The following is a 13,286-nucleotide window of genomic DNA, read 5'->3' as shown; positions in this document are numbered from 1 at the left end:
TCAATTTCCTGCTTTTTACCGAAACAGTGGTGGGGAATATGCTTTGTTATTGTTTCAACTGCTGATTGCCGCTTTAATTTACTTACAATGGTTGCCATGTGAGTGCCAGTTGCCATAATCTCCAATCACATTTTAGGGGGTTTTCACATATGAATTCGGTAACATGTACCTAATATGTTTTGCTTTCACAAGACTAAGAATAAATATTTAAGAGTGCGATTTGCAAGACACACATTCTACATGATGTTAGCATGCTAGCTTGCCAAAGAAAAGGATTCAAACCCAAATGGGAAAACTCTGCCTGTCGGGAAACTAATCTCTGTCAGTTTCTCAGTTCGGTAATCCCCCACACCTGTGAGTATTACTTCCTCTCCCTCCGTAACCCTGCCGACACTCCAAGCACCTGACCCAGCAGTTGCTCCCTAGACATGAGAGCGGAACTGTGTCCTAACCACTTCTGTAGCAAAACAACCATACATGGTGGAAAACAGGTGTGAAATGATCAAATACATATGTCTGGGAAGATATGTAAATCATACAAATATAATTAATTTTCTGAATTTAAATTTCTCTGCAGCTTCTTAACTGAATTCATAAAATATGTATGTATTGTAGCAAAAAAAGCAGTAGCCCCAACCAGGTCTTGGACCCAGGTTCAGCGACTGTCAAGCCAACACCTTAACACCAATAGGTCCAAACCCCTTCATAAGGTCGCTAGAGGCTGGCTTAAGGTAGCTACAATGCCCCCTTCCTTCTGGAGAGCATGTCCCCACAGTTCTCTATAACAAGTCCCTCACGTGTACACACCTTTCTGATGGCACACGGGCGCCATCCAACTTCTGACACCAATGTAGCGAATTCAGGGGGTAGCCGCGACCAGGAGTCAAACCCTGGTCCAGTGACTGTCAAGCCAACACCTTAATCCGGTCGCTAGAGTATGTTTGCATATGTTTGTGTGTGTGTCTTCAGTCAAACAAGTAACAAAGGAGACACGAACTAAAGCATTAAAATAACATTGCAACCGTTGATAAAAGTTGCTGATTTATTTATTATTTGATTAAATAGAGAAATTACTCCGCTCAACTTCTGCATGTTTTATGTAGAAGAGTTGGCCTTTAAAACAAGAGCCTTTCCAGCAATACATCATCAGGAGATTTTTTTTAACGAGAAGTTTTATTCTCTTCATGCAAGATTTTTTTTAACGAGAAGTTTTATTCTCTTCATGCAAGGTATCCAGTTGAAAAGTGTAGCGGTAATGGTGCATGAACGCAAAGCAAAACACAACAAATTACACTAAATTAAATTGTCAGAAGACATGCAATGTTAGGACTGATTTTTGTTACATTATTAAAACATTAAGATTTCAGTTGATTAACTAATGATTCATCTGTATATTAAACACTAAACAATAGTGATGTCACTAAAAGGTAAAATTATGTACAATGCATGGGAAACAAGAGTTAACCATATACATCAATTTATGTACCTACAGTAAGTGTGTGTGTGTGTGTGTGTGTGTGTGTGTGTGTGTTGTGCGTGTATGTGCGTGTTTGTAATTGAGTGTTCACTGAGTAGCCACATCCACAGCTACTGTACTTCCTCATGTTGATCCAATAGAGAGGGGAGATGCCACATGTGTCATAGGTAAATAATACAGGAAATGCACAAGGTTATGGGGGATGACGGAGAGAGGGGAGGGTGGAGAGAGAGAGAGAGAGAGAGAGAGAGGGAGGGATAAATCATTCGTCAGTAGCCCGGAGCCAAAGTGAAATCAGCCGCAATTTGCTTAATAAAATTATGGACCACGTTGAACTACACAAAGGCAGGCGGTGGCTGGCTGGGGAGAGCATTCGCTTCAGGATCTCCTCTGCCCCTAACTTGCACACAGGAGCTAGCATTGGTGTGTGAAGTGTGCTCACATCCATTCTGACTCTCTCTCTCTGACACACACACATACATACACGCTCCATTTCAGCCACCTCTCGCACTGAGGTGCAGGGTGTCATCCACGCACACCACCTGTCAGCTTTAGATAGAGTCTCCGCCAAAATCTTGCCCGTAACCCGGCAGAAAATACCCAGGGGTGGGCACTGCAGAGGGGCATGCATCACCAGGGGGACCCTCCCAAAATGCAAGGGGAGGAGGCGGGGGACTCAAACCCCACAGGCTCTAAGGGAACCCAGTCTACCCCCTCTCCCCCCTCTCCTGAGACCACTATGGAGGGGGAAACTCAGCTGGAGGAAGAGGGGACCCCTGCTCTGACCCCCTACCCCAACAGTAGGCACGGGGGGCCCTGTCACCTGGGTTGTCTACTAGTGGCCCTGATCTTGATGCTCATCTCTCTCCTCGGCAGCTGGGCGGTGGTCCACCTCACCCTGGGGTCCCGCGGAACCACGCCCTTCCGGATCCAGGCCAGCTACGACCGGCCGAGCGAGCAGGACGCCACCGCCACCATCGAACCGGGCTTCACTACCAACTGCACAGTGGGTAAGTGAGCGTCTAAGTTAGCAATTGCTGTGTTGTGTGTCTGCATGCTACTGATTGTGCTGTGGAGTGGTTAGAAGTTGAGACTAAAGACTGATCCAAGATCAAATAGTTGGGTTCTACTAATAGTTATTAATAGGGAAGGTTAGGATTTGGAGTTGTGTAATCTGACCCTGGATCTGTGGTTATATGGGCAGTGTCTACCTCAAGTGGGTGCTGTACATCCACATCTATGTAGATAATAGCTAATTCTCTCTAAATGTTAGCATCCACTGTTCCCCCTTCATTATTTAAATCAAACAAAATGTTGTTGGTCACATGTGCCGAACACAACAGCTGTAGACTTTACAGTGAAATGTTACTTACGAGCCCATTCCCAACAGTGCAGGGTTAAAAAGTAAGACAAATATTTGCACAAAAAAAAGGAAATAGTAACACAATAAAAACAATTAATACATGTTAAAAGCTGACCAAAATGCCTGTCTTTGAAGTCTACATTTAATTATTCTGTAGCCTTGAATCGAGTGTCAAAGGTTCCTTTCTCACAACATCTTTACACTTCCTTTTTGTGAAATTTACTTTTGTGTTCTGAGCACAATGCTCTCAGGGATTTGTTGAACATTACTAAATAAAATAGCTGAATAAGTAGCTTAAATGTAATATTTACGAAATATGAATGTTATACTTTATTATTTCAATTATGAAAAGTGAAGAGGTCAGTACATTTGTCTTTGTAATGAAACACTTAGTTAAATTAGCTACTACTGTATTTGCTTCTGGGGAATACAGTGAACTTTGGAAACAGTTGCTGCTTTCATAGCTAAAGTTTTGATGACACAGCTATGTGTGTTTGAAAAGCAGTGCAAATGTTTTAAACTGGAGGTTTTTACGGCTACCATACTGGATGCTAACCCAATTACTGTATGTTGTGGAATTAAATGCACGGACGCTACAGGGGATAGTATCGCTCTATTTGAACCTCGAGAGGTCCTTTTAAATTAGGTTAATCCTGCTGATTCAATTTCCTCAAAGCTGGATGCAGAAAAGTAGGGACCCTTGCTTTGATGTTTCGAGGAACTGTATATAATTGAAGAAATGTGGTATACAATGTGGATTTCAAAAGAGTTACAAGTTGAGTTATGGTTTTCCAATTTGGGTTATTAGAACAGAAAACCCACTGTTACAGCAGCTTTTGTGTGTCAGTGAAAGCAGAGAAACAGAATGTGGACAAATACTTCATGGGATGTTCGCATTGACATGCTCAAGTGACCAAACGTCACCATGGAGCTCGACTGTTTAGGCACAATTGAGAGAATGTCCCAAACTCTAAGAGAGAATGTCCCAAACTCAGAAATCTGTTTACTGACTTACTAGATAGAAGCTGCAAACATAGTAGTCTCCAAGTACTAATCTTTGAGAACCATTGCACTACAAAGTGTAGACAACTTATCTTTTAACAAGCAGCGACAGAAAAGTTTAGGAGGAAGTCGCATCCTTCAGTTTGATACACGGTTTCCCCTCTAAACAGTTCTACTGCATCGCTCCGAGTCTTAACACCGACAAGAAGAGATTATAAAAGTTTACTGTGGAGAACTACACTACATGTCAAAAGTTGTAGAACTGTTTAGAGGATTTTTCTTTATTTTTACTATTTTATACATTGTAGAATAATAGTGAAGACATCAGAACTATGAAATAACACATATACATGTAGTAACCAAAAAAGTTATTTTATATTTGAGATTCTTCAAATAGCCACCCTTTGCCTTGATGACAGCTTTACACACAAAGACACGGCGGTTCCAGACCAAAGGAAAAATTAACACCGGTCTAATGTCCATTGCTCGTGTTTCTTGGCTCAAGCAAGTCTCTTCTTATTATTGGTGTCCTTTAGTAGTGGTTTATTTGCAGCAATTCGACCATGAAGGCCTGATTCACACAGTCTCCTCTGAACAGTTGATCTTGAGATGTGTCTGTTATTTGAACTCTGTGAAGCATTTATCTGGGCTGCAATTTCTGAAGCTGGTAACTCTAATGAACTTGTCGTCTGCAGCAGAGGTAACTCTGGGTCTTCCATTCCTGTGGCCGTCCTCATGATAGCCAGTTTCATCATAGCGCTTGATGTTTTTTGCGACTGCACTTGAAGAAACTGTCAAAGTTCTTGAAATGTTCAATTTTAACTGACCTTCATGTCTTAAAGTAATGATGGACTGTCGTTTCTCTTTGCTTATTTGAGCTGTTCTTGCCATAATATGGACTTGGTCTTTTACCAAATAGGGCTTTCTTTTGTATACCCCCCCTTACCTTGTCAAAACACAACTGATTGGCTCAAACGCATTAAGAAGGATAGAAATTCCACAAATTAACTTTTAAGAAGGCACACCTGTGAATTTAAATGCATTCCAGGTGACTACCTCATGATGCTGGTTGAGAGAATGCCAAGAGTTTTCAAAGCTGTCATCAAGGTAAAGGGTGGCTATTTGAAGAATCTCAAATTCTTTGTTTAACACTTTTTTTGGTTACTACATGATTCCATATGTGCTATTTCATAGTTTTTATGTCTTCACTATTATTCTACAATGTAGACAATAGTAAAAAAAAGTATTATATTATTGTCCACCATGTCTTCTGTTTGAAGCTTAAGTCAGGTAAATGGCCCAGTAAATTTAAATCTACCATTCTTTATTGAAAGGGAACCATATCACTCTATGGACAGGCTGAGACTAATTGTTCAAGCAGAACATTTCAGTGTTTTTAGTCCAGAAGAATACATATATTTATTTGACTCTGAAGTCTTAAGGCTCCAATTCTCTGATTCAATTTCAGAGGTGCTTTTAGATTTTTTTGTTAAAGTCAGAGCAGTTCAATATTTCTGTCAGTAAATCAACTGATACATACTGTTTGAAGTGATATTATTTCTGGCAGCTGTCTAATTGAGCCCGAAACTCACAGATGTTAACAAATGACTGATCCATCGTGTTATCATGATTGAGTTATCAGAGATGCAAACATACTGTATGTACACACACATCGAGGCAAGCAAATGTATTGTTGTCTGTATTACTTCCTCATTTTTCCACATGCAGCACTTTACATTCAATGCAAAAATCTATTTGATGATCCCAACACACACACACACACACACACACACAAAAACAGACACCCGCTCCACACATACAACTCATCCCAACTATTTGCGTAACAGTGCCTCTCAGACCTCCAACAACAGAACAGAACAGATTGCTGTAGCTCATGCAAATCCAAGAATTAGACAAGACTCTAATTGTTCTCCTGTTGGGCAGCTCACAACGTCCCCATTCTGGGGCCAACAACACTCACACTGTTCTTTCCTAAAACAGCACCTGGGTACGTTTCAACAGTACACGCACCCACCTCCGCATGTCTCTCCAAGCTAAGCCTTAATCCGTCGCACCAGCTCTTCACAACAGGTATCAGCTGATCGACAGCTGAGGCGAACGGTGCAGAATGCAACGCTCGTCCCTCGAGCACCTGTCGCTAGGCCTGGCTCGAATTACCTGCCGCTGCAGTGCCTAGCTGCTGTGTGTTTGATAACGCCTGCTCTCAAACTCAAATCCCTTGTGGGGGTTTGCTTGTTTGCCTTATTTGTTCCAGTCTCTGCTCCCCTAATGAATTAATTGGGACTATTAATGATCAATATTGTGAAGCTTCGGGGGGGCTAAGGCTGATAGGAGCTCAGGATTTTAGTCATTGTTTTATTTCTGTCCCTGTGGTTTATAGTACGTTGGGGTTAAGAGTTGCACACCAAAACTTGTATTTGTGCATCATTCTCAGTGTGTAGGTCACGATAAATATTTGATCTACAGACTTTATGTAAATTGAAATGCAGTTTACAGCAGTCTTTTGAATTAGTGACCATGCCTCGGATCAAGTATGTTCCAATTTGAGAGAACCCGCAAACGCTAGTATCTACAGACAGTTCTGGTCGCCTTACATCTGCGGTCCAAATTTCCGGCTGTAATAAATGAAAGGTGCGGATGCGCAAGCACTCCCTCTGGTAATTTTAATCTGATTCCTAGTTTTCCTGACCTTCAGGTAAATCCAATCTGGATCAACTCCCTCATAAGAAAAAACATCTCCGGGTCTGTACGAGTTTGACGGTATTCCATTTCCATTCTGACACGCTCCTTCCTTTTGTGCCGTTTTCCCTGCACTTGAGAACAGCGATTACTCAAGCCGTGGCTTGATGAGATATTCGTCAGCTTACAGCCACACGGGCCAAATTAATCAAGCAAAGTGTCCTTAAGCTTTTTTCATCCTCTGCGACACTAATTAACTCATCTGCCAAGGGGCCAACAAGTGAATCCCATTCATTACCCAAAAAGCAACTTGAGCGCTGGTGCATCTATCGCTTAGGCTCATTGTTCCCTTTGACAAGTCGAAATGTCTCCGGCATATCACCGGTGACACGTCTGTATTTCTCACCGGCTGTTATATTGGCATACAGATTAACTTGTTATTCAGAAGAATCACAGCTGTCCGCACTCTCCCAGTTTGTCTCACACGAAGCAAACAGGAGTGTTAGCAAAAGAAAGGACTGGTGGATGAGTTCATTAACAGATCGTGTCAATAACAAATGTGTTTCAGTTTGTCTCTGTCTGTGCCATAGTAAAGCACAGGGGCATATGATGTTAACCCTGGTTGCTTATTAACACTGGATCATCACTTGACAAACTGTATGTTAAGTCCTGTTTATACTCCTGTTTATACACTTCTAGTTTGTTTCGCTCTGCAGATATTTATATTACTTACACATTGTCACCAGTCATTTCCACAGATGGATAAGTACCTCAGACAAGGCAGCAGCAAGTACCCTTGGGGGACTTGAACCTTTAACCTCCTGTTCCTTGGCCCATTTCCCTAACCATTACAACATGATGCTGCAGGCCTCTAATGGTGCGTTACTGCAAGTCTATACTCAGTGATTAGCTACACAGTGGCGGGAGGGTTTCCCCTTACCCATCAATCACTTCTATTCTGGGGAGCCGGGGGAGTGAAATTAGTTAGGAGACGGGTGGTTGAGTGGATAGTGTGTCGGATATAGGGATGGATGGATGGATGGATGGATGGATGGATGGAAGGACAGGTTGTAGTAGCAGGGTAAGAGGCTGGACACATTGTTAGAGAACTGTAGACTCATATGCATTGAAGCATAGCGTGGTAACTACTTCAAAATAAAAATATTTCTCACATACAGTTTGTGCACCATGATATGTACTCTTGTACTGTTATGTCGAATTGTTATGCTGGTTGCCTGGGAGATCTATCAAGTTCTAAATAGGATAGCAACAATGAGCTCCAATAGACTGTTAATGCACATCACGCATATTCTCACACATCATACCATTCTCAATTGAATCTTGTATTTACATCTATTAGTATAAAATTACATTTGAAAAATGGCAGAGATACAGTGGCTTGTGAAAGTATTCACCCCCCTTACCATTTTTCCTATTTTGTTGCCTTACAACCTGGAATTAAAATGGATTTTGGGGGGGTTTGTATCATTTGATTTACACAACATGCCTACCACTTTGAAGATGCAATATTTTTTTTGTGAAACAAACAACAAATAAGACAAAAACACAGAAAACCTGAGCGTGCATAACTATTCACCCCCCCCCCCCCCCCCCAAAGTCAATACTTTGTAGAGCCACCTTTTGCAGCAATTACAGCTGCAAGTCTCTTGGGGTATGTCTCTATAAGCTTGGCACATCTAGCCACTGGGACTTTTGCCCATTCTTCAAGAAAAAATTGCTCCAGCTCCTTCAAGTTGGATGGGTTCCGCTGGTGTACAGCAATCTTTAAGTCATACCACAGATTCTCAATTAGATTGAGGTCTGGGCTTTGACTAGGCCACTCCAAGACATTTAAATGTTTCCCCTTAAACCATTTGAGTGTTGCTTTAGCAGTATGGTTAGGATTATTGTCCTGCTGGAAGGTGAACCTCCGTCCCAGTCTCAAATCTCTGGAAGACTGAAACAAGTTTCCATCAAGAATTTCCCTGTATTTAGCGCCATCCATCATTCCTTCAATTCAAAAACATGGATGGTGGATGGTGTTCTTAGGGTGATGAGAGGTGTTGGGTTTGCGCCAACATAGCGTTTTCCTTGATGGCCAAAAAGCTACATTTTAGTCTCATCTGACCAGAGTACCTTCTTCCACATGATTGGGGAGTCTCTCACATGCCTTTTGGCGAACACCAAAAGTGTTTGCTTATTTTTTTCTTTAAGCAATGGCTTTTTTCTGCCCACTCTTCCGTAAAGCACAGCTCTGTGGAGTGTACGGCTTAAAGTGGTCCTATGGACAGATACTCCAATCTCCACTGTGGAGCTTTGCAGCTCCTTCAGGGTTATCTTTGGTCTCTTTGTTGCCTCTCTGATTAATGCCCTCCCTGCCTGGTCCGTGAGTTTTGGTGGGCGGCCCTCTCTAGGCAGGTTTGTTGTGGTGCCATATTATTTCCATTTTTTAATAATGGATTTAATGGTGCTCCGTGGGATGTTCAAAGTTTCTGATATTTTTTTATAACCCAACCCTGATCTGTACTTCTCCACAACTTTGTCCCTGACCTGTTTGGAGAGCTCCTTGGTCTTTATGGTGCCGCTTGCTTAGTGGTGTTGCAGACTCTGGGGCATTTCAGAACAGGTGTATATATACTGAGATCATGTGACAGATCATGTGACACTTAGATTGCACACAGGTGGACTATTTAACTAATTATGTGACTTCTGAAGGTAATTGGTTGCTCCAGATCTTATTTAGGGGCTTCATAGCAAAGGGGGTGAATACATATGCACGCAGCACTTTTCCGTTATTTATCTTTTAAGAATTATTTGAAACAAGTTATTTTTTTCATTTCACAATTTGGACTATTTTGTGTATGTCCATTATATGAAAACCAAATAAAAATGACTGGTTGTAATCAACAAAATAGGAAAAAATGCTAAAGGGGATGAATACTTTTGCAAGGCACTGTACAGTATTATTATTACAGTATTATTTTTTAAGGAGATCAGCTTTAATATTGCAGATAGATTGTGGCTTCTATCAGCGTAATTGTCTGCATCATTTCCAGTCACCCATATATTTTTTGGGACACTACAGGTCAAGAGTTTTAGAACACCTACTCATTCAAGGGTTTTTCTTTATTTTTACTATTTTCTACATTGTAGAATAATAGTGAAGACCTCAAAACTATGAAATAACACATATGGAATCATAAAACACCAAGAAAGTGTTAAACAGTTCAAAACATATTTTATATTTGAGATTCTTCAAATAGCCACCCTTTGCCTTGATGACAGCTTTACACACTCTTGGCATTCTCTCAACCAGCTTCATGAGGTAGTCACCTGGAATGCATTTTAATTAACAGGTGTGATTTCTTAAAAGTTCATTTCCAGATATTTATTTCCTTCTTAATGCGTTTGAGCCAATCAGTTGTGTTGTGACAAGGTAGAAGATAGCCCTATTTGGTATAAGACCAAGTCCATATTATGGCAAGAACAGCTCAAATAAGCAAAGATAAACGACAGTCCATCATTACTTTAAGACATGAAGGTCAGTCAAAATGGAACATTTCAAGAACTTTGACAGTTTCTTTAAGTGCATTAGAGTTACCAGCCTCAGAAATTGCAGCCCAGATAAATGCTTCGCAGAGTTCAAGTAACAGACACATCTCAACATCAACTGTTCAGAGGAGACTGTGTGAATCAGGCCTTCATGGTCGAAATGCTGCAAATAAACCACTACTAAAGGACACCAATAATAAGAAGAGACTTGCTTGGGCCAAGAAACACGCTCAAATTTGAGATTTTTGGTTCCAACCGCCGTGTCTTTGTGATACGCGGTGTGGGTGAGCGGATAATCTCTGCATGTATATTTCCCACCGTAAAGCATGGAGGAGGAGTAGTTATGGTGTGGGGTTGCTTTGGTGGTGACACTGTCTGTGATTTATTTAGAAATCAAGGCACAGTTAATCATCATTGAACTCTGTGAAGCATTTATTTGGGCTGCAATTTATGAGGCTCGTAACTTTAAGGAACTTATTCTCTGCAGCAGACTAACTCTGGTTCTTCCATTCCTGTGGCGGTCCTCATTAGAGCCAGTTTCATCATAGCGCTTGATGGTTTTTGCGACTGCACTTGAAGAAACGTTCAAAGTTCATGAAATGTTCCGTATTGACTGACCTTCATGTCTTAAAGTAATGATGGAATGTTGTTTCTCTTTGCTTATTTGAGCTGTTCTTGCCATAATATGGACTTGGTCTTTTACCAAATAGGGCTATCTTCTGTATAACCCGCCTACCTTGTCACAACACAGCTGATTGGCTCAAACGCATTAAGAAGGCACACCTGTTAATTGAAATGCATTCCAGGTGACTACCTCATGATGCTGGTTGAGAGAATGCCAAGAGTGGGCAAAGCTGTCTTCAAGGCAAAGGGTGGCTACTTGAAGATTTTTTTAACACTTTTTTGGTTACTACATGATTCCATATATGTTATTTCATAGTTTTGATGTCTTCACTATTATTGTACAATGTAAAAAATAGTACAAATAAAGAAAAACCCTTGGTTCTAAAACTTTTGACCGGTAGTGTGTATATATATATATACACTACTCCTGAGTGGCACAGTGGTCTAAGGCACTGCATCGCAGTGCTAACTGTGCCACTAGAGATCCTGGTTTGAATCCAGGCTCTGTCGCAGCCGGCCGCGACCGGGAGACTCATGGGTGGCGCACAATTGGCCCAGGGTAGGGGAGGGAATGGCCGGCAGGGATGTAGCTCAGTTGATAGAGCATGGCGTTTGCAACGCCAGGGTTGTGGGTTCAATTCCCACGGGGGGCCAGTATAAAAAAAATGAATATGTATTCACTAACTGTAAGTCGCTCTGGATAAGAACGTCTGCTAAATGACTAAAATGTAAATATATACATATATAAATGTGTATGTGTATATATATATTTTTAGAGATACAGTATTAACATTATTTATTCACATGACACCCAATAGATGACATTGGCGATTCTAGTGTTAATTATGAGCTCTCTCACAATACTAGCATCTTTTCAATTGATCTGGAATCAAGGCCACCGGTCTATTGAAAACTTGTTGTAAAGAAATTTTCAATTTCACAAAATAATTGGCAAATGAATCAGCTAAGAATGATGGACACAGAATAGGTGTCTATCCTCTTGTGAGATCGAGTATAGGCATAGGCTACATCCCAAATGGTACCCTATTCCCTACATAGTGCACTACTTTTGACCAGGGCTCATATGGTCAAATGTAGTGCACTATATAGGGAATAGGGTGCCATTTGGGAAGCGAAGCAGCCATAGATGAGAATGACACAAAATAAATTAGTGGCAGGAACGGAATTTAGAGACCCAATTGTAATTTACATTTACATCATTTAGCAGACGCTCTTATCCAGAGCGACTTACAGAAGCAATTAGGGTTAAGTGCCTTGCTCAAGGGCACATCGACAGATTTTTCACCTAGTCGGCTCGGGGATTAGAACCAGCAACCTTTCGGTTACTGACACAACGCTCTTAACCACTAAGCCACCTGCCGCCTAATAAGGATTGATTGATGATGGTTGGCGTAATTGAGATTTTATTGTCTCTCATGTCAATCAGCCTAGTAAATGTTAGGCTCATTGGCTAGCTAGTGAAACACTCATGAATCAATAAATGCATTGGGTTATTAGATATAGCCTCAGCCAAGTGGAAATAATGTAGTGATCAAGGGACCTGTAAAATCACAATGCATTACATGGATATTGGGGAATGGAAGTAGTAGGAGGGAAACATACTGTAGCACACAGAAACAATTCCAGTGTGTGTGTGTGTGTGCGTGCGTCTATACTCCTGCAAATGTAACATACGTACATGTATGTATGTTAGAGTTTTGTGCTTTTTTGGGATTGAGATATATCTTACCCCACTGACCCAAAAAATAATTAAACTTACAAAACACTTTAATAGCATGAATTAGTGATGTTTTGTTCTAAATCTCACTTATCCTCAACTTGCTAAAATATCCACCCTTCCGTCTATATATCGCGGCTCTCGGCCTCATCTCCTCTTCTATCCCTCTGATCTCCACCCTTAGGCCCTTCCACAAACAACTTGTGAGAAATGTTCCTCCCTTTACCAATACAAACCATATTCGTATTACAAACCCACCCTCTCAAATGCAATCATAGCTGCGGGTCTTATTTGATGATATTGAGGAAGTCTTCAATGGCCCTGGGCTAGGTGGGTGGAATGTTAATCCAAAGACGGATGCCAACTAGAGCCAATGTCTGGATCAGCCTAGTCTCCTGCGAGAGTAGAAAGAGAATTTGAATGGAGACTGAAATCATTGATGTCGATTGAACGACCTCAACGTTTTGTTCTGCTGTTTCTTTCAGGTGGTAGATCTAGGCCTACACTTAAATTATCTGAACTTCTGAGGTCTTTTTGGGTGAATGTCCTGTCTTCCGTTGACTCTGCTTGATTGTAAGGTGGTGAAGGTGGCTCACTTCCTTCCTGCATGATTCAGTTACTGACAACCACACATTATGAGTGGTGCTTGAATGCCTTCATAAATCTGTTATGAAAGTGAAAAATAACCTTTGATGTTTTGATGGTCATCAGTGGTTCCACTTGACATTAAGTGTCGTTAAAACCTATATAATAACATGGTGATAACATACATGTAGTTAAATAGTGTAATTACAGTGTCGGTACATATTGTTACATAGATTTGTAAAAAA

General features: G+C 41.1%; 1 protein-coding gene across 1 annotated transcript in view; it reads left to right on the top strand.

Annotated features, from left to right (window-relative positions):
- Window positions 1-2,102: 2,102 nt before the first annotated feature.
- Window positions 2,103-13,286, top strand: part of LOC311145665 (ALK tyrosine kinase receptor-like) — a gene marked incomplete at both ends in the record, with an annotated part of 155,661 nt that continues 144,477 nt past the window's right edge. The window contains one exon of the mRNA XM_084181928.1: window positions 2,103-2,487. Within this exon, the coding sequence (XP_084038054.1) occupies window positions 2,103-2,487 (385 nt within the window). The remainder of the gene's footprint in view (window positions 2,488-13,286) is intronic.

Source organism: Coregonus lavaretus (genome assembly GCF_964263955.1).
Source record: "Coregonus lavaretus genome assembly, chromosome: 18".
In the NCBI taxonomy this organism is placed as follows: domain Eukaryota; kingdom Metazoa; phylum Chordata; class Actinopteri; order Salmoniformes; family Salmonidae; genus Coregonus; species Coregonus lavaretus.
Note: the sequence above shows the minus strand (reverse complement) of the source record. Positions and strands in the feature narration are given on the sequence as shown.